The sequence below is a fragment of the Hypanus sabinus genome, chromosome 4 (genome assembly GCF_030144855.1).
Source record: "Hypanus sabinus isolate sHypSab1 chromosome 4, sHypSab1.hap1, whole genome shotgun sequence".
NCBI lineage: Eukaryota > Metazoa > Chordata > Chondrichthyes > Myliobatiformes > Dasyatidae > Hypanus > Hypanus sabinus.
In genome coordinates this window covers 72,899,146-72,918,831 of record NC_082709.1, presented here as the reverse complement: position 1 = coordinate 72,918,831, position 19,686 = coordinate 72,899,146, and the positions used below count along the sequence as shown (strand labels likewise).

The following is a 19,686-nucleotide window of genomic DNA, read 5'->3' as shown; positions in this document are numbered from 1 at the left end:
TCACTGAACTGTTTCAACACTTTCAAGGACTCTTCATCTCATCTTATCAATATTGACAGTCAGCTCTCATCCACGGGGGATTGGTTCCAGGACCCCTCACGGATACCAAAAAATGCAGATGCTCATGTCCCTTATTTAACCTGTGTCAGTGCAGTGGACTTTAGGACTTGGGATAGCTCCGGACCTTATTTAACCTGTCTCAGTGTTGGTGGACTTTAGGACCCAGGGCAGCACAGGACCCGCTGCCCTCAGTGTTTCTGTTTCATTGATGGAAAAAGATCACGATTGAAAATAAAGTGGAAATAATAAAGCGATCAGAAAGAGGTGAAACGCCATAGGACATTGGAAAATCGTTAGGCTACAGTCGGTTAACGATTGGGACAATTTTAAAGGACAAGCATTTGCTGGAGAGAGAACTTCCGTTTTTTAAAAAATCGATCCCAATCAGCGGTAACCTACACACATCCTCCCGTATACTTTAAATCATCTCTAGATTGCTTATAATACCTAATACAATGTAAATCAGGGGTCACCAACCTTTTTTGCACTGTGGACCGGTTTAATAATGACAATATTCTTGCAGACCAGCCGATGGGGGTGGGGGTGGGGGGGGGGGGGTATGTTAATCACGACTGGAATATAGGTGATTGGTCAACTATAAGTCACTTATAAGTGGCTAATAGACTCAATTTTGTTTTTAAAAAGGGTTTATCTAAGTCCGGTCACAGTCTGGAGAGAGCGACTGAGCGAGGAGTTCAACAGGGTGCGTGCCCGCCCCCCCCTTGTAGGTAGATAGGATCTCTCGGCCAACAAAAGTTTGGCTCGAGGGATGACTTTCAGTAGATCGCAGCAAGGTAGCTGCTCTGCTACTTATGAAACCCTGAGCCCGAATTAAGTCGTCTGCAAATATTTTAGCACTGGGTTCCCCACGAACATTCAGTGTGCTAAACAGGTTTGGAGGTGGTGCCCATCTGTCTGCGCTCCAGGCCCATAGCAACGGCACTTCTTGCTGGCCGTGTGAGGTGGCTGGTTACCTAACGCCAACTGGTGATTCCTGGTGCTAGGGTATAACTGCGTTTAGGCGACTGATGACCTCGTGTGGGTAATGACTTCATGTGCGTAATGACCTCGCGTGCGTTTAAGTTCAACAGTGGATGTGACAGGGGATGAGGAAAGGTGCAGCTGACTCATATCACGGCCTGGTGGTTGGGGACCACTAATGTAAATGCTATGTAAATAGTTGTTATACTGTATTGTTTAGGGAATAATGACAAGAAAAAAGTCTGTACATGTTCAGTACAGATGCAACCATTGTAGCTCTTCTGGGAATGCTGATGCCGCCTCGGCATCAGCTGATCTCGATTCTCCTGTGATCTTTAAGTTCTTGAGGCTTTAGCGGTTTACATAGAAAGCCAGCCATCCCTAGCACTAACACTTCCATGAATTTCAGCTTCTTTCTGCTTTATTGTGCGAATGCTCGATTAGTTCTTACCAACTTTACGGCCTACTTTGGAATGTGACATGCCACTTTTCAAAAGATCTAATATTTCTAATTTCATGGTGAGAAATAACACTTTACGTTCCCTCTTGAGGAATTGCTTTGACCACGTAATTGCTTTTTAAGAGCCATTTTCTCACAGAAATAAAGTAGCAAACGAACGAGACATGAGATGAACACGAGTGCTGGAAAGAGAACTTCCATGTTTTCCCGCTTCGCAGTTAGTTGAATTCGCACATGCGGAACTCGCGGATAAGGAGGGCCGACTATATTGCTTATTTTTTTGTGTGTTTGCACAGTTTGTTGTCTTTTGCATATTGGTTGCTTGTCTGTCATGTTGGGTGCAGTCTTTCAATGATTCGATTGTGTTCTTTGGATTTACTGAGTGTGCCTGCAAGAAAACAAATCCCAGGGTTGTATATAATGGCATGCATGTACTTTGATAATAATTTTACTTTGAACTTTGGAAGTTGTTAATTTAGAAATTTAAAAGATATTGTCAATGGTGATTAAGTTCATTATTAGAGTTCAGAGAAGACACATTGAATTAAACACAATAGTTTAACTGTCGTCAATTCTAAGCTCCTTAGTCTGGAGATATACATCTTTCAAAACCACTACATATATACACACACAAAAAAACTGACATAATAAACTGAAAGATAACACGTGATTATTTGATTCTATGATCTAATTTTGGGAGTGCTTTTAATACCTTAGAATTGTATGAAAACCAGGCAAATTAAGTTAAACTTCAGTCCCCGATCTTTCAGTGTTATTCTGCCTGGACAAAGCTCAGGAAAACAACTGACTCTGTACCAATTCATCTTGAGCCAAGGAAAAGAGTGGTGCTTGAACAGATCTGAATATTTTACCAACAAAGCAAAATTATGATTTACGTACTAAATAATGATGTACTATGCATTTACTCATTCTGAATAAGGACACTTCACCAGCAGAGGGCACTCCGGACAAAAATACTTACAACCATCACCTGCTCCTCTTTGTCCCCACTTTCCTTGATGATAATCCTTTCAATCTCTTGGTTAAGACCCTCAACACTGTTGCGGAAACGAGGAACACTCGACTTTGAAATAGGAATTGTTACTGGAATCAAAATAGTCTTTGGAATGGGTGCCTACAAAATAAAAGAGAGATGTAATGATACATCAATAAAGAGGAAACTTCACTTTGCAAATTAATAAATATAAAATTAGTAAAAATAAAACACAAAATGCAACATCTTGTTTATAATGACCAACTGGTAAATGTTTGGTTAATAAGTTAACCACATCCAAACATTAATACTTTAACTAGTACTTTAAAATGTGCTTACATATATTTTCCTGACCTCTACAGTTCATTCACCCACACACCATCCTTTGTCTAGCTTTGTATACATTCCACTTGTGGTACAAAGAACCTAATCTTGTATCATTCCCACCTCCTACTTGGTGGGAGGTCCTTTGGCTATATTTGGTGTTACTTTTCAATCCCCCGTACCATTGCATGCATTTGACTTCTCGTCTATCTTTTCCATTACTATTCTGTATTAACTCTCTGACAAGTACCCCAAGGACCACCAATTACATCATCAACAGATATGGGTCAAGCTTGACCACCTGCCACTGATATTGACTTCCACCGATCAAACATCTCTCAACCCTTCACTATGCATAGCTATAAACCAAGAAATTCTGTAGATGCTGGAAACAAAAAGTAGCATACCCAAAATGCTGGAGGAAAGCAGGTTTTATGCAAGTCTGTTGGGGTCACCTACTGTATCCAGTGCGGCATCCTCTACATCAGTAAGACCCGACGTAGATTGGGGGACCGCACTGTCAATGAGCTTCACTCCGCTTACAATAGGAAGGATTTACCAACCATTTCAATTCCACTCCACATTCCCATTCCAGCATGTCAGTCCATGGCTTTCTCTACAGCCACGATGAGACTACTCTCAGGTTGGAGGTGCAACACCTCCTATTCTGTTTGGGTAGCCTCCGACCTGATGGGATGATTTTTTAAAAAGGTATATAGCTTTTTACAAAGAAACTAAGATTTCTTGCATCTCAGCAAGTTAAACAGATGAGCCATGTACTTTATCAAAGCCACACAACTTTACCTTGTATGCATCAGTAATTTCTCACACCTCCCCCTTCTCTTTTTGCATTCCCCATTCTAGCTTCACTCTTACCCCTTCTATTCTCCTCACCTGCCTATCACCTCCTTCAGGTTCCCATCCTCCTTTATCAGATTCCTTCTTCTTCAGTCCTTTACCTTTTCCACTCATCACTTCCCAATCTCGCACTTCATTCCTCTGCTCCACCCACCCACCTCCCCCCTCACCTGCCAGCTTGTATTCCTTCCCCTACCCTCACCACCTTATTCTAGTTTCCTCCCCCTTCCTTTCTAGTGCTGATGAAGGGTCTTGGCCTGAAACGTTGACTTTTTATTCCCCTCCATTGATAATGCCTGACCTGTTGAGTTCCTCCAGCACTTGTGTGTTAATATGCAAACCTATCTTTGTTTAAAAATTTAGAGCACAGGGGCAGAGTTGGTACAACCCAAGCACTCTGACAACCCAAGCACTCTGACTACAAGCATTGTCTTGTCCCAGTCACAAGCATTGTGACACCCTGATCCATTCTCATCAAATTTATCCACCTCTCCAGCCAGTCTAAATTAGAGCCAGACCATAAGCAGTTTCCGCAGTTTAACTTTCAGTTGTTTCTCACATCACATTAATTATAATAATGATAATTTAAACCCATTTTTATGCTGGTGTGAGAATTAATTGATGTAATGTCACACAGTAGCAGGTATCCTTTCTTCTGCTGAGATGGCACTTGACTCAATTAGTGTTTATCATGAGGTGTAACTCCATACCGGGATGCTTGACATTTTGCTGCTCATGGGCATTATTTGAGCAATTACAAATAGAGAAAACTGTGGTAACTTCTACTTTACAAAAAAACTACTTGACAACTTGATGGCCAAAACAGCATCTTTATCTGGGACGGCAAATGATATTTACAATACAGAGGCTTCCAGGTACCTCGTGTGCATGGATGGAGGAACAATATACAATGCATACTGGGAGTAAAAAGAGCAGAAGTAAAGACTCCACCAACCCCAAATCCCGCCTCTTGCTACCCACAGCTTCCCGATTAGTATTAACTTACTTTTAATAATACTCACATTCCAACAAAACCTCCTGCTGCAAAGCAGGGCAGAGCAAGGTTATCACCTCTGCATGAGCTGAAAATAGTTAAGCCTTTGATGCTGTCCCAAGAACTCCTGTAGTAGAACATAGAACTTAGAAAACCTATAGCACAATACAGGCCCTTCAGCCCACAATCCTGGGCCAAACATGTACTTACATTAGAAATTACCTAGGGTTACCCATAGCCCTCTATTTTTCTAAGCTCCATGTACCAATCCAGGAGTCTCTTAAAAGACCCTATCATATCCGCCTCCACCACTGTCGCCAGCAGCCATTCCACACACTCACCACTCTCTGCATAAAAAAATTTAACCCTGATATCTCCTCTGCACCTACTTCCAAGCACCTTAAAACTGTGCCCTCTTGTGATAACTTCTCGGGACAGCATTGAAGATTTGATACTTTTCAGCTCTTTCATCAGTAATGACCTGTTTCGCCCCTAATGAAGGATCTCGGCCACAAAAAAAACGGTTCTTAATACATCTACTGAGTTCCTCCAGCATTTTGTGTGTTACTCTGTAGTGATGTTCCTTTGTTCTCTAGATGCAGGAATCTTTAACACTGCCATCACCAATCCCTTACACCAAGCATCATTTCACATGGGTTCCTTAATACCTCAATGTCACAAAAACAAAGGAGCTGGTTGTGGACTACAGGAGAAATGGAGACAGGCTAACCCCTATTGATATCAATGGATGGGCTGGGGTGGGGGGGGGGGGGTTGAGAAGGTAAACAACTTTAAATTCCTTGGCATAAACATCACCGAGGATCTCACGTGGTCTATACATACAAGTTGTGTGGTGAAAAAGGCACAACAGTGCCTCATTCACCTCAGATGGTTAAAGAAGTTTGGTATGGGCCACCAAATCCTAAGAACTTTCTAAAGGAACACAATTAAGAGCATCCTGACTGGTTGCATCACTGCTTGGTATCGGAACTGTACTTCCCTCAATTACAGGACTCTGTAGAGAGTGGTGCGGACAGCCCAGCACATCTGTAGATGTGAACTTCCCGCTATTCAGGACATTTACAAAAAAGGGTAAATGGGCCTGGAGGATCATTGGGGACCCAAGTCACCCCAACCACAAATGGTTCCAGCTGCTACTATCTGGGAAATGGTACTGCAGCATAAAAGCCAGGACCAAAAGTCTCCATCAGGCCATCAGACTGATTAATTCATACTGAGACAACTGTATTTCTGTGTTATACTGACTGTCCTGTTGTACATACTATTTATTATAAATTAGCATAAATTGCACACTGCACATTGAGATGGAGATCTAACGTTAAGATTTTTACTCCTCATGCATACGAAGGATGTAAGTAATAAAATCAATTAAATACTAAGGGCTCTCATGCCTTAACGTAGGGATTCAGTTCTTATCTCATTTTGTTTTACAATATATCTTATGGTCAGACTTAATTTGGAATTGATAAATTAATATGGAATTGTGTAACTGTTCACTCCACCCTGCAATAGTGCCTCTAATCTGCTCTGCCAGTGAGGGGACAGAATGGTGATAAGTTCATTACTTATCAGTCTAAAATAAGTTGGGCACATCATTTTTACAGCGCATGATGAGGGATTGCCCCACATTTTCAGAAGAGGAAGAGAAGGTTTCCTAAATTGATTCCTCAAAGAGTAATTTTTTGTGAGAATTCAAATTAGTCGAACAGTAACCAGTCAGTAATGTTCTGTTGGAATAGTATATTGTGCTGCTGCCTCACAGCTCCAGTGACCTGCATTCAATCCGAACTGCCACTGCTGTGTGGAGCTTGCATATTCTTGGTGACTGCACAGGTTTCCCCTGGAAGTTTCAGTCACCTCCCTTATCCCAACAATGCACTTATAGGTAAACTGCACCAAGGTGCGAGAAATTACTGGAAAAATGTAACTGGTAGAAAAATTGGCTATAGTGAATGTAGGGGAATGAAAGTGATAGGATTAGTCTTAAAGCTATTATAGACTCAATGGGCCAAATGGCCTCAAACATTCTACTTTTGTTAGCTTCTCCATTCAAAACCAATGTGTTCTAAATATTTTGTTTATTTCCTTGAATGCACAGTTACCTTCCAAATTTATGCATATATTCATGTTTTGATACTTGAAGCAATATCAACGAGGCTATTAATGTTAATAAGTTCAGCACAGAGTGGATGGGCCAAAGGGTCTGTTTCTGTGCTGCAGTAATATTATACTCTTAATATTATTAATGATACCTTTTGTGATTGCAACAAATGCTGAACATTTTTCCTGGCTGTTTCCAAAGCTTCAATATAATCTTAATAAAGTTCATATTGGTCCTTGATTAATAAGGGCATCAAAGGTTACAAGGAGAAGGGAAGGGAAGGGAATGGGGTTGAGAAGGATAATAAAATGGAGCTTAGTAAAATAGAGGGATATAGGTAAGCCTGGTAATTTCTAAGGTAGGGACGTGTTGGCCTAAGGCAGGGGTCAGCAACCTTTACCACTGAAAGAGCCACTTGGACCCGTTTCCCACAGAAAAGAAAACACTGGGAGCCGCAAAACCCGTTTGACATTTAAAATGAAATAACACTGCATACAACGTTTTTTTTGCCTTTATGCTACGTATAAACAAACTATAATGTGTTGCATTTATGAAATTGATGAACTCCTGCAGAGAAAACGAAATTACATTTCTGCATGCAACAAAAACATTTTGAACTCCGAAAAAAAGACGTTGGGTTGAAAGTTACTTTTAAGTAAAATATTCAATGTCTATTTGAGTCCTTCTTGTATTTATGAAAAACGCCGAACTTAAATTTTCCGCCAGCAGCAAACCAAAAATAACGTCAGCCAGCTGTCATCCTGAAAAATGAAAGGACTATTTCACTGAACAATGAAAAAATATGAATATAAGTAAAATAATAGGCAATTAAAATATTTATCATACTTGGTTAATGGGATTTCTGCTCCTGGACCTCAGCGCACAGCGTCTGCACATCAGGGCTGTATGATGTCACCTTCATCTTTACACAGGATCGCAAGCTGTCATCTGTGAGGTTTTCAATATCACTCCATTTGTGTTTCTGAGCAAGAACGGCCTTCTGACGGGCAACATCTTCAAGGTCTGCTGTCAAGCGTCTAAACTTGGACACCCATATGTCTTTGTCGGCTATGTCGGCCAGTTCCATCTCAAGATCAGGTTGACTCACACCTGCCAATGCAGTCGTATTCAGTAGGGAAGGATCGATGCTTAAGGGAGTGACCGGGAAGGATAATGTGTTTTTTTCCTCTCTGAACTCACAGAAGCGTTTCCCAAACGATGTTTGCATTGCGATGATTGCAGAATGTAAATACTCTGAAATTATCATGTCGTGACCTTGTTTGAACTCTCTCAAATTGGGGAAGTGAGACAAAGTGCCTTTCTGTAAATCTCTGGCAAGCACTGTCAACTTGCGCTCGAATGCCAAAACATCCTCCAACATGTGCAGGGCTGTACGTCCTTTCCCCTGAAGAGCTGTGTTCAGCGTGTTCAGGTGCGCTGTCATGTCTACCATGAAGTGTAGCTTTTCCAGCCACTCTGGCTGTTCCAGCTCAGGAAAGGTGAGCCCTTTGCTGCCCAGGAAAGTTTTCACTTCTTCCAGACACGCGACAAAGCGTTTCAGCACCTTCCGTCTGGACAGCCAGCGATAAAAACACGTTGTAGCGGTGTCAGTAAACTGCAGTCAAAGATAGCTTTATTCGAACTAAACAGCCTTGCTTTTAAGCCTCCCTCAACCCAGCCCCCATGGACGCAGATGCTGCAAAAGACGCGTACTCACAACCCCCCGTAGGCTATCTCCCTTAGCCGGAATGCTGGCTAATTGTGAGCCGTTTCGGATGTGGCAGGAAATGTGTCGCTACACTTAGGTTGTACAAGATCACCATAATTACATTTCAAAAGCTAACAAACTAACATAAAATACATTTTAATTAAATACTGACCAATTATTTCCCAAAGCCACAGGGAGCCGCAGCACAGAGGTGAAAGAGCCACAAATGGCTCGGGAGCTGCAGGTTGCCGACCCCCGGCCTAAGGGCCTGTATTGTGCTGTAGGTTTTCTGTTTTTAAATCAACCAAGATGGAATCGACCAAAAGCAGACTCAATGAGTCGAATGGCCTTATTCTGCTCCTATGCATGTCTTATGGTCTTACATGTTGAATATACTGATGTCCTCCATTGTTATGCCACCATTTTGCAACAGGAGAATTTGATCATACTTGTCTTCGTCCATTCTTAGCTATCTAGTCATGGCTTGTGATGGATTCCTCATTTGCTTCTCACAGATTTACCATTAACAACATATTGCATCTTAACGAGCTGATAGCTATCATCATTAAGCCATTTCAACTCACCCAGCACAGACATTCCCCTTTGTATGTCACCTCCTTCACCCAACTCTTCTACTGAAAACAAACTCGTCCTTCTCTCTTTCCCAGTCCTGACAAAGGTTCGGACCTGGAACACTCGCTTGTTCTTTCTGCAAATGGCTCACAGGTTTTTCCAGCACTGGGTGTTCAATTCAGATTGCCCTTAGCTGAACTTTTTTCCTGATTTATATCAGTACTATATGATTTGGACTTTCCTATATTTATCTTTATTCATCCAGCACCTGATGTCATGCCAACAAAATGACAGCCGAATAGGTTACGGGAAGACAATGATGGTGCTGGGTGAAACATGCACAAAATACTGGAGGAATTCAGCAGGCCAGGCAGCATGAATGGAAAAGAAGTACAGTCGATGTTTCGGGCTGAGACCCTGACCCCAGACCTGCGAAGGGTCTCGGCCCAAAATGTTGACTGTAATCTTTTCCATAGATTCTGCCCGGCCTGCTGAGTTCCTCCAGCATTTTGTGTGCGTTGCTTGGATTTCCAGCATCTGCAGATTTTCTCGTTTGTGAATGGTGCTGGGTCGCATCAGAATATTGTGTTTCCTGATTGCTAAAGCTTTGATGAAATGGGATGTAATGAACTACACACTATAGTGGATTTCTCCTTTGATTTACTGGAAAGTCACATGGCCACCTGCATTTATTCTTCAGGTTCAGGCAAAAACAGAATGCAGAAACCTTAAATAATAGGATAAAATGCTAGAAACAGCCGTTCGGTCAACACCAGTAGAGCTAAAATGTCAATTCCATTTCTCTTTGAATGGATTGTGTGTAAGTGCTAAATATTTCTGTTTATATTTTTACAGTTCTTTCCCGGTGTGATGTTTTCAGCATCTCACATTTATGCACATTTTAACAAAAACGAGAGGTCCTCATGTGTTTCATTCAAAGCAGTAGCACCAGAATAATAGGATATAAATTTACACCTGTAATAGCACGATTTGAATAGGGGAATCAATTCCATCTCATAGTAGTTAATCTATCTCCAGCAAAACTATGCCTTGGTTTCTTGACCATGAAATGCCTTGTGTAATGGGAAGCCGATAAACAGCAAACGTGAAATATTGCAATTGGCATCATACAATTCTAGACACAACAGAAATTTCAAAAAACCAAGCACTTAAGTAAAAATGTTTTTGTCCCAAAATTGTAATTACAACATTTGATTCTTTATAACCCTTGCCTACAATCAAACCATCATGTGAATTGTAAACTGGTTGCTTGTACAAAAAAAATTAGATAATCTCAAACAACCAATCAAGACCTTAAAGAATGACCTGTTCAAAACAATCAGCCACATCAGAAATACATCACATTGTGATAGAAATGCTTCTACATTGTCCTTCAATACTCTCTCTGAAAAAATATCACATTTGACAGCTAAAAACATTTGTATTTCTTAGATCAAAATTCATTTAACTTAATAATTCTAAATTACTATTACATGAATCAATTATGTAGATTAAACAATTTCTTCCCCAATCTTCAAAAAACAGTGCAACAAAAATTTTGAAATATAAAATACATTTCCCTAATACTCAAAACATGAAATGCATTAAGGATAATGTTATTAGCAGCATGCAAATATCTTAACCAGTTACATGTAATTTCCCCAGTAACACCTTCTCCTCCTCAATCCAAGATTCTTTACAAATATTTCCAATTTCTTGTCTAATAGCAATTCCCTCACCTCCTGCATTAACCTGCTTGCAGCCATTGCAAATGATAAATTTCACAGCCTTCTGGCGAGTCCTCTGACAATATGAACATCCGCACATTCCAGAGATGTAAATAGCCTGGCTGGCGCACCTCTCTCCTGCAGCATGGAGTCCTCTGGTCAATAAACCTCCATTTACATATCAATGATGATCCAAGTTTTTGTGGCTTTTATAGAAAATGTGCTCTGCATTTCAAATGACCCTTTTTATTAGCTGTTTTACTTCACTAGTTCTGCACAAAGTGCCATGTGCCTCATGGAGCCTGCCAGACTGCAGACAGCATGAACTTTCTCTTCTGACCAAGCAACCCAGCCCCCTCCATCAGTAGCCGTCACGGCAGAGGTGCTGTAAACCCTTTTTACCTACAGCCAAAACACGCACTGCGGGAATTAGGGCCACTGAGGACACAGAGAAAAGAAGATCTTTTATTGGCTGGAGTCTGATGAGCATCCTCCTCCATCAAGGCTTCAATCAATCGCAAACAGTTCTTGCAACAGCCAGATTCATTTTAACCCCTTGACTGCTGCAAAGGATGTTTGTTTTTTTCCCAACAGCCCTTTTGGACAATATGCACTAAAAGTCATCTTCAAAGATATTCAACCTCAACAGCACCATTAATGAATTTCAAGAACAGAAATATATGAACATTTTGTTATCCATATCCTCAAACAGTAAAATAAATAACAAACACGAGTAAATCGGCAGATGCTGGAAATCCAAACGACACACACAAAATGCTGGAGGAACTCAGCAGCCCAGGCAGCATCTATGGAAACGAGTATTGTCGACATTTTGACTGAACTAATAACGTGGTTTCCCCTCTGGTGAAGATAGCAACCAAAGACCAGTTCTGACCGTACAAATGCAAAAATTCATTATAAATTCTGCACCCATCAGAGATGATTGGTTGCAAGTAATTTTGCATTTTAATATTGCTCCTCACCCAAAATCTGTGAGGGTTTAGCAGATTGTGGTAGCTTTTCACATATTAATTATAAATTCAGTATTTTGGAGCACATCAGTGCTGCTTTATTAAACAGAAAATTGGTCTCTTGCGCCCATTCTTTGTCTAATGCGATGCACCAGCATGTCAAATTTACAATGCACATACTGAAACGTGGACAGGTTACAAGACTTGGCAATAACAGCCTAAGCAGTACTGCATTCAAAAGCAGATATCTGTGCAGGTATTGGCAGCTGACTTCCATCTGCTAATAATATTGAAGCTCACTCAAAAATCCAAGATTTTGACACGCAACATGGAAAACGAGAAAATTACAAGACGTCAAAATATGGAACTTGCACATTACAAGTTACAATTAGTAGTCAAGACAATGCGATAAATTTCATCCCAATAGGAATGGTGAAATGTGAAATACATGGAAATACCCAACAAGTCAGACATCTGCAAAGGGAAAAACAAAGTTAATATTTTAAGTTGATGACCTTGCTTAAAATGCAATATCACATACAGCTTCTTGGAAGTTGCCTTTAATTCTCTATTGAATTTTCCTTGTTCAAAGATGTAAGAATGTGTAACTCTCAAATTTAATTTGTTCATCAATATCCTACAAACCTTACAATGCATCTTCAAACTGCTGGACATCTTCAAACATTGTTTCACAACTAGGAATTCCCTCGAGCTACAAATTAGGAAGACTTGTTATAAATCCTATTTTCTTTACATTGACCTCAATTTCCAACTTAAATAACTATATTCAAAACCAGATGATGAAACCCTGCCATGCTCCTCTATTCCGTTTCAAAACTCACCTTCTGTCAATCACTAAGACAACTCACCTCCACGTTTGCAACACTCCCCAGTCACACTTCTTCCTCTGTTTTCCAATTTTCCATGAACTGCCAGTGATTTTTCTTTATGTCCTCCCTTAAATTTTACCTCATGGTTGGTACAAGTATTGTTTTTAAATTAAAAGATTGAGGACACAAATTCTATTCCCAGACACAACACAAAATCTGAATTGACATTCTTGTGCTATCATTGAGGAAGCACTCCAGAGTTAGAGGTATTAACTTTCTAATGGTTACATCATGCTTTGATTTTTGGTGCCACTACTGTGGTAGAATCATCCCAACCCCATTTTGCATCTCCAACCCCTGAACAGTTGAACAGATTACCAGATAGGTTCTACAAGTCTAATTGTTAAACCAAGGCCTTGAAAAAAAAATCGCTTTGTTTGAAACTGACGAAGAACATAACAGTTTAGGATGTTCTACATATTATTCGCCCCTCAGCTATCATAGAAACTGCTGATCTGATCACCTATTTACTAGATTTATGGCACCTGCATGATCCAGGATTGACTAACACCATTTCTTCATTTTAGAACAGAGTGCAATTCAATAGTTACTTCCTTGGCTGCAAAGAGCCTGAGATTGTGTATACAGTCAGAGATCAAACAGGCCATTTGGCTCATTAAGTCTATGTTGACCACTGACTCTCATTTACATTAATCCTAAATTAACTTTTATTTTATTTCACAACTTCTCCCAGATCCTACCACTCAACTGTACACTAGAGGCAATTTACAAGGGCCAGTTAATTTATCAACATGCACGTGCTTGGCAAGAGAACCAGAGCACCGAAAACCCATGTGGTCACAGGGAGAATGTGCTCCATAAAAACACAAGGTCAGGATTGAACCCAAGTGTTTGGATCTGTGAGACACTTGGGTTCAATCCTAGCTGCACTACTGCAAAAGACCACTTTGAAAAGCAATGTTATTCTAATTTATATTCTAAATAAAGCCCATTCTTCTCAACCTAAATGGATATTCTAGCTCCCAAAGTATTCAACTTTATTTGTTTCATGTACATCAAGACATAGTGAAATGCGCTATTAGGATTTTTACACAACTTTCAACACCTCTCAGTTGCATTCTTCAGACTTGCAACTCAAACTAGGTGACAGCAAAAGCTTCCCAAATTTTGCCCCATTTCTTATTACCTATTTCTTAAGTCTTTAAGACTTTATATTTCTGCTTCCTTGAAAAATTCTTAAAATCCAAATATGTAACAACAATTTTAGGTCATCTGCCCTAACTTTCCATCAGTGTGATCTGTTTTTACATTCTCCCCTACCCCTGCCTTCCCAAGTTTAATGGTGCTCTCCCACTTTAGCTACCAACCTCCTGCTCCCTCCCCCAACCTCTTTTGATGCAATGTTTACCAAAATGCAGATAATATTAAAGAAATTTCATACACATGCATTTCCAGTTCAATAATGCTTTCTCTAGCATCCAGCTACAAATAAGACCTAGGAGCAGAATTAGGCCATTCAGCCCATCACCTGATTTATTATCCCTCTCAACCTATTCTCTTGCCTTCTCCCGGTAACCTTTGAGACTCTTATTAATCAATAACTTATCAACCTCCTTGTGTCATCAAAGTCAAAGATGAATTTATTGGCATATGTGACGTGTCATAAAAGACTTATCTGCAGCAGCACCACCGCCACATAACATCATATAAGCAGCAATCACAAAAACAAATAAAACACAATTTTTTACAAGAAAGCGCAATTAAAACAGAAAAGGTCCTTTTTAGAGCAAGGTAGTTTTAAAGCATTTAAAGTGTTGTTTAACTGTAGTGATTTAAGTATTTTCAGGGAAGTAGCTGTTCGTGTGTTAGTGGTGTTGGACTTCAGCACATAGGTGAACACTACCTCCCGCACATAGGTATGTGCAAAAAGATGGTATGGCCCAGATGGTGGAGGTCTTTGATGATAGTTGTCGCCTCCTTTGGTGGGAAGGAATGTGCCTATGGCCTATTGGGCAAAGTCTGCTGCTCTCTGCAGCTTCTATGTTCCTGTACCAGATCATGATGCAACCAATACATCTTTCAACACTACAGATGTAGAAGTTTGTTACAATCTAGAGATTCTAACTTGACATCACCCAAATTAAAAAGCATAAACTGCCATTAAAAATCTCATAACTGATAATACAATTGGCAGTGTTATAATAAATGCAATCATTTTTCAAGACATTGACACTGACTCCAATCCATGAATTCCAAAATCTTCTAATGATCTACAGAGAAATACAGTTTATTGTTGATACACTTTCACATAGATTTTCAAAAGGAAATCACACCATATTTGATACTGAAAACATCTTGCCATCCAAAATTGGCAAGTAAAGTTCACTGTGCTGAATCATAATCTTCAGACCAGTAATGTATAAAAAAAATTCTTTTGGTTATATTCTACAATTTTAAAGACATAGGAGTGGAATTAGGCCAGTCAGCCAATTGAGTCTGCTCCACCATTCCATCATGATTTATTAGAGATTTTTATCGGCCCCATTCTCCTGTTTTCTCCCTGCAACTTTTGATGCCCTTAGTAATCAAGAAACGATAAAGCTCAGCCTTAAATCTACCCAATAAATTGGCCTCCACAGCTGTCTGCGATAGTGAATTCCACAGATTTATTATAACTAACAATACATGATGATATTGTTGATTTGAGGCAGCAAGGCATAAAAATAATTATAAGTTGCTAGCAGTAATGAGAAGAGAGAATGTACCAGATGATGAGGATCCTCAATGATGGATGCCACCTTCTTGAGGAACAACCCTTTAAAAATGTCCTCGCTGGTGGAGAGGGTTGTGCCTGCAATGGAGCTAGCTAACTCTATAACAATCTGCGGCCTTTTTCGATCCTACATATTGGTGTCTCCATGCCAGACTGATGCAACCAGCCAGCGTGCACTCCATCATGTACAGGTGGCCCTCATTTTCCGAATGCTTGCTTTACGACAGCTCGCTGTTACGAAGGACCTACATTAGTTAACTGTTTTCACTAGCTAAAGAGTGTTTTCATTTTTATGAAAAAAGGCAATGCGTGCCCCAAGCAGCCAAGCTCCTCCCCCAGAACTACATTCTAGCCGCCATAGCTTAAACACGTGTCTGTGAGCATCTGTGCTTTATCTCAATTTATTTCGTGCATCTGTTCGTGCATGAGTTCTAAGGTATTGGAAAAGCCTAAGAGAGCTCGTAAGGGTGTTACGCTTAGCGTATACTGGACGTAATTAAGCGTTTTGATCATGGTCAACGAAGTAAGAACATTGTCCATGCGTTGAAATTGCCTGCATCCATTATTTGCACTATTTACACGCACAGAGAAAGAATCTTGAAAGCTGCTGTTGTTACTATTGGTTCAGCTCGTAGCAAAATGGTCTCTTTTAATTGGCATCCAATAATGGATAAAATGGAAAGTCTATTGCTTGAGTGGATTGATGGGTGTACAAAGCGTGGTGTTCCGTTGTTATATTATACTCAAGCAGCCACAGCAGACAACGAACCTCGACCTTCAACATTGAGGCAGACAGACATAGAAGACGTTAGCGACCAGTCTCCTGTACCTCCCACCAGCCCAGCCTCAGCCTAACACACCATCATCAGAGTACTCGCTGTTTTTCCGATTCCAGTAAGTGAAACTACACTGTACATACATTATTTCTACTTTATATAAGCTGTATATTTTTAATGTGTTATTTGGTATGATTTGGTAGGTTATTTTTTGGGTTTGGGAACATGCAAAAACTTTTCCCATATGAATTAAAAACATTTTTGCAAAAGTGGAATTTAAAGGTAGTCATGGGTGGTTTGATCGATTTTTGAGGCAACGGCAGCTTCTTAGCTTAAAGGTTACTGGAGAAGAGTGCTTCTACCGAGAGCGCTTCCATGAGATTTTCGTTACGCTTGACTGTGCTGCAATGATTGTAGAGAAGTATTTCCACTTTATATAGGCTGTGTATTTATCATATCATTCCTGTATGTTAGTGTTATTTTAGGTTTTATGTGTTATTTGGTATGATTTGATAGGTTATTTTTTGGGTCTGGGTACACTCACAATATAAATTATTGGTAATTGCTTCTTCGTTTTATGACATTCCAGCTTTCATAGGAATGCTCTACCTTTGGATAGCAGGGGAAACCTGTATCTCTAGAAATTTGTAAGAGTCTTTGGTTACATATTAAATCTCCAAACTCCTAATGAAGTATAGCCACCAGGGTACCGCCTTTGTGATGCATCAATATGCTGAGTCCAGGAGAGAACCTTTGAGATGATGATGCCCATGAACTTGAAGTTGCTCATCTTTCCCCAGCTGATCTCTTAATAAGGACTGGTGTGTGTGTTCTTCTGACTTCCACAATCAATTCCTTAGTTTTGCTGATGTTAAGTGTGAGACTGTTGTAACACCAATCAACCAGCCGATTTAGCTTACTCTTTGTCATCAACTGAGATTCTACCAACAGTGGTGTCGTCAGTGAATTTATAGAAGCTGTGTCTGGTTACATAGTCACGAATATAGAGACAGCAGAACAGTGGGCTAAGTAAGGTGCACCTTCGTTGATTATCAGTGGGTATTGATCCGCACTGACTGTGATCTACCAATGATGAAGTCAAGGATCCAGTTGCAAAGGCAAGTTCAGAGGCACAGGTTTTGAATCCTGTTGGTTACTACTGAGGGGATGATGATGATGTAATAGATTCTAGATATTCCTTAGCAATTGCATGACTATTATTAGAAATTATTAGAACACAACTTAACTTCAAGCTTTGATTGCTTTTCACTTTACTATGTTTATGTAGACAAATTTTCCAGAGATGCTCAAGTATTTTCAAGCACAACTTGACAGAGCTAAAAATGTATTATGATAAATGACTTAAAGTGTGGTTCAAGACGGTTTCCTTCTAATATAATAAAGAAGTATGTCTTAAAAAGGGGAAAAATGGAGAATACTTGGTAGGGAATTAAAGAACTTAAAGCACAAGGAGCACAAGGCATGGTTGCCAAAACTGCAGAAGGGAATATGCAGAATGTTGATTTGAACTAACAGTCTGACCAGATTAGGATCCAAAAGAATCCTGAAATCCATCCACTTTTAGACCTAGAATACCCTTCCATTACCTCTACAAATCTCCATTGTTACCTTTGCCTTTACAACTCTCATTGAAATCTCTTTCACCAAAGCATCATCACTCCAAATATCTCTGGAGACACAAGACACTGCAGATGCTGGAATCTGGAATTAAAAAAAACACATGATACTGGAGGAATCTGAAGGGCAGGCAGCATTAATGGAGGGAAATGAACAGTTGATGTTTCAGGTCAAGTCTTCAATTGAAAGGTAGATGGGAGATACCAGTACAAAAACAGGAAAGTGTGGAGTAACACCTGGTAAGCGATAAGTAGATTCACGTGAAGAGGTGTAAGAGGCAATTGGAGGAGAGTGAAAGTAATGACAGAAGCTGGGCAGTGATAAGTGAAGATAGGTGAATACCTATCCAATTTAAAGTAAAATTGGATAGGTATATGGACAGAAAAGGAATGGAGGGTTATGGGCTGAGTGCGGGCCAGTGGGACTAGGTGAGTGAAAGCTTCGGCACGGACTAGAAGGGCCGAGATGGCCTGTTTCCATGCTGTAATTGTTATATGGTTATATGATGGAAAATGACATGAAAGGAAGGTGAAGCATTGAGAGTAGTACAAGTAATGAGCAGATGGAGTGATGGAGGAGGGGGAAAGAGAGGGTGAGGGGCATTGAGATGAGTGTAGGAAGAACTGGGTAGAGATAAAGGAAAGAAAAAAGGGACAGAGGGGGAGCAGTCTACCAGAGGCTGGAGAGGTTGAGTCAGATTGGAGGCTGGAAGTTGAGACAGAATTCAAGGATCAGTAGGTACGTCAGGCGATAGCATGGCAGGCATCAAGGAAAGACTGATGAATGAAATTGTATTTATTTTGTTGGAAGAGGCCTGACAAGAAAGGGTGAATCAGAGCATGGATAACTGCATTGGATAGGATATTATATCCATTACAGAAACATAGCTAAGGAGGGATAAGACAGGCAGCCTACAGTCTACAGGTATAATAGATAGGTAGAGGTATAGAAAAAAGAAAGGAGGATTGAATTTCTGATAAAGGAGAAGGTCATGACAGTTGTGATGAATTACTGAGAGATCACCTACTGCGGCTGTATGGGTGGAGTTGACAAATAAAAAGGGGGTGGTCAACACACACAAAATGCTGGAGGAACTCAGCAGGCTAGGCAGTATCTATGGAAGAGTACAGCCATTGTTTTGAGCCAAAACTCTTTGGCTGAACACTTTTCCATAGATGCTGCCTGGGCTGCTGCTGCTGAATTCCAGCATCTGCAGATTTTCTCCTGTTTGTAAAGGGTTGGTCACCTTGTTTGGATTTTAATTTAAGGTCCCTAATAGGTAATGGGAATTAGAAAAAGAAATCTGCAAGAAAATGGAAGAAAGTTGCAAGAACATCTTGCTTCTGTCCACTTCCTTTCCGATCCTGATGAAGAGTGTCAGTCTGATGGTGACTGTTTATTCTCCCCCATAGATGCTGCCCAACTTAATGAGTTCCTCCAGACTTTTTCTCAAAACTTCCAGCATCTGCAGAATCTTGTGTTTAAAAATAATCATGCTGTCATGGTATAGGAACTTAACTTTCCTAGGAAAGACTAGGGCTGCAATAGTGCTAAGGGGTTAGAATGGTCGTGTTCATGAAAGTTTGCTCAGGTAATACTTAATGTATCCTACTTGGGAGAGAGCAAAGTTCGAACTGTTCTTAGGAAATCAGGACTAGTGGTTGAGGTGTCCGTGAGGGAGCTCTTTGGGATCACGGATCATAATTCTACTAGATTTAAATTAGTTATGGAAAGAAACAGATCTGGTCCACAAGTTCTAAATTGGGTAAAGGTAAATTTTAAATGGTATTGGGCGCAAACTTGCAAAAGTTGAGTGGAAAGGGTTCCTTAGCAAGCGGAAGGTTTTTAAAAGTGAGATCTATATGTTCCTGTTAAA

At 40.2% G+C, this 19,686-nt stretch overlaps 2 protein-coding genes across 4 annotated transcripts in view; both read right to left on the bottom strand.

The window, feature by feature from the left end:
- The window catches only part of fam117bb (family with sequence similarity 117 member Bb), a 207,805-nt gene that overhangs the window by 42,039 nt on the left and 146,080 nt on the right, over window positions 1-19,686 (bottom strand). For 2 of the 3 annotated variants that reach the window (XM_059967375.1, XM_059967377.1), the window contains one exon: window positions 2,484-2,636. In XM_059967375.1, coding sequence (XP_059823358.1) covers window positions 2,484-2,636 — 153 coding nt within the window. The remainder of the gene's footprint in view (window positions 1-2,483; window positions 2,637-19,686) is intronic. The other variant, XM_059967376.1, reaches the window with a different exon arrangement.
- LOC132392873 (general transcription factor II-I repeat domain-containing protein 2-like) lies at window positions 7,286-8,751 on the bottom strand. Its single transcript, XM_059967378.1, has 2 exons — window positions 7,640-8,751; window positions 7,286-7,554 (listed from the first exon to the last, which is right to left on the bottom strand). The coding sequence occupies exon 1, from the start codon at window positions 8,244-8,246 to the stop codon at window positions 7,644-7,646; it is 603 nt and encodes a 200-aa protein (XP_059823361.1). The 5' UTR covers window positions 8,247-8,751; the 3' UTR covers window positions 7,286-7,554; window positions 7,640-7,643.

Excerpts from the sequence above, each read along its gene's own strand:
- LOC132392873 (XM_059967378.1), bottom strand. The coding sequence starts at position 8,246 with ATGGTAGACATGACAGCGCACCTGAACACGCTGAACACAGCTCTTCAG.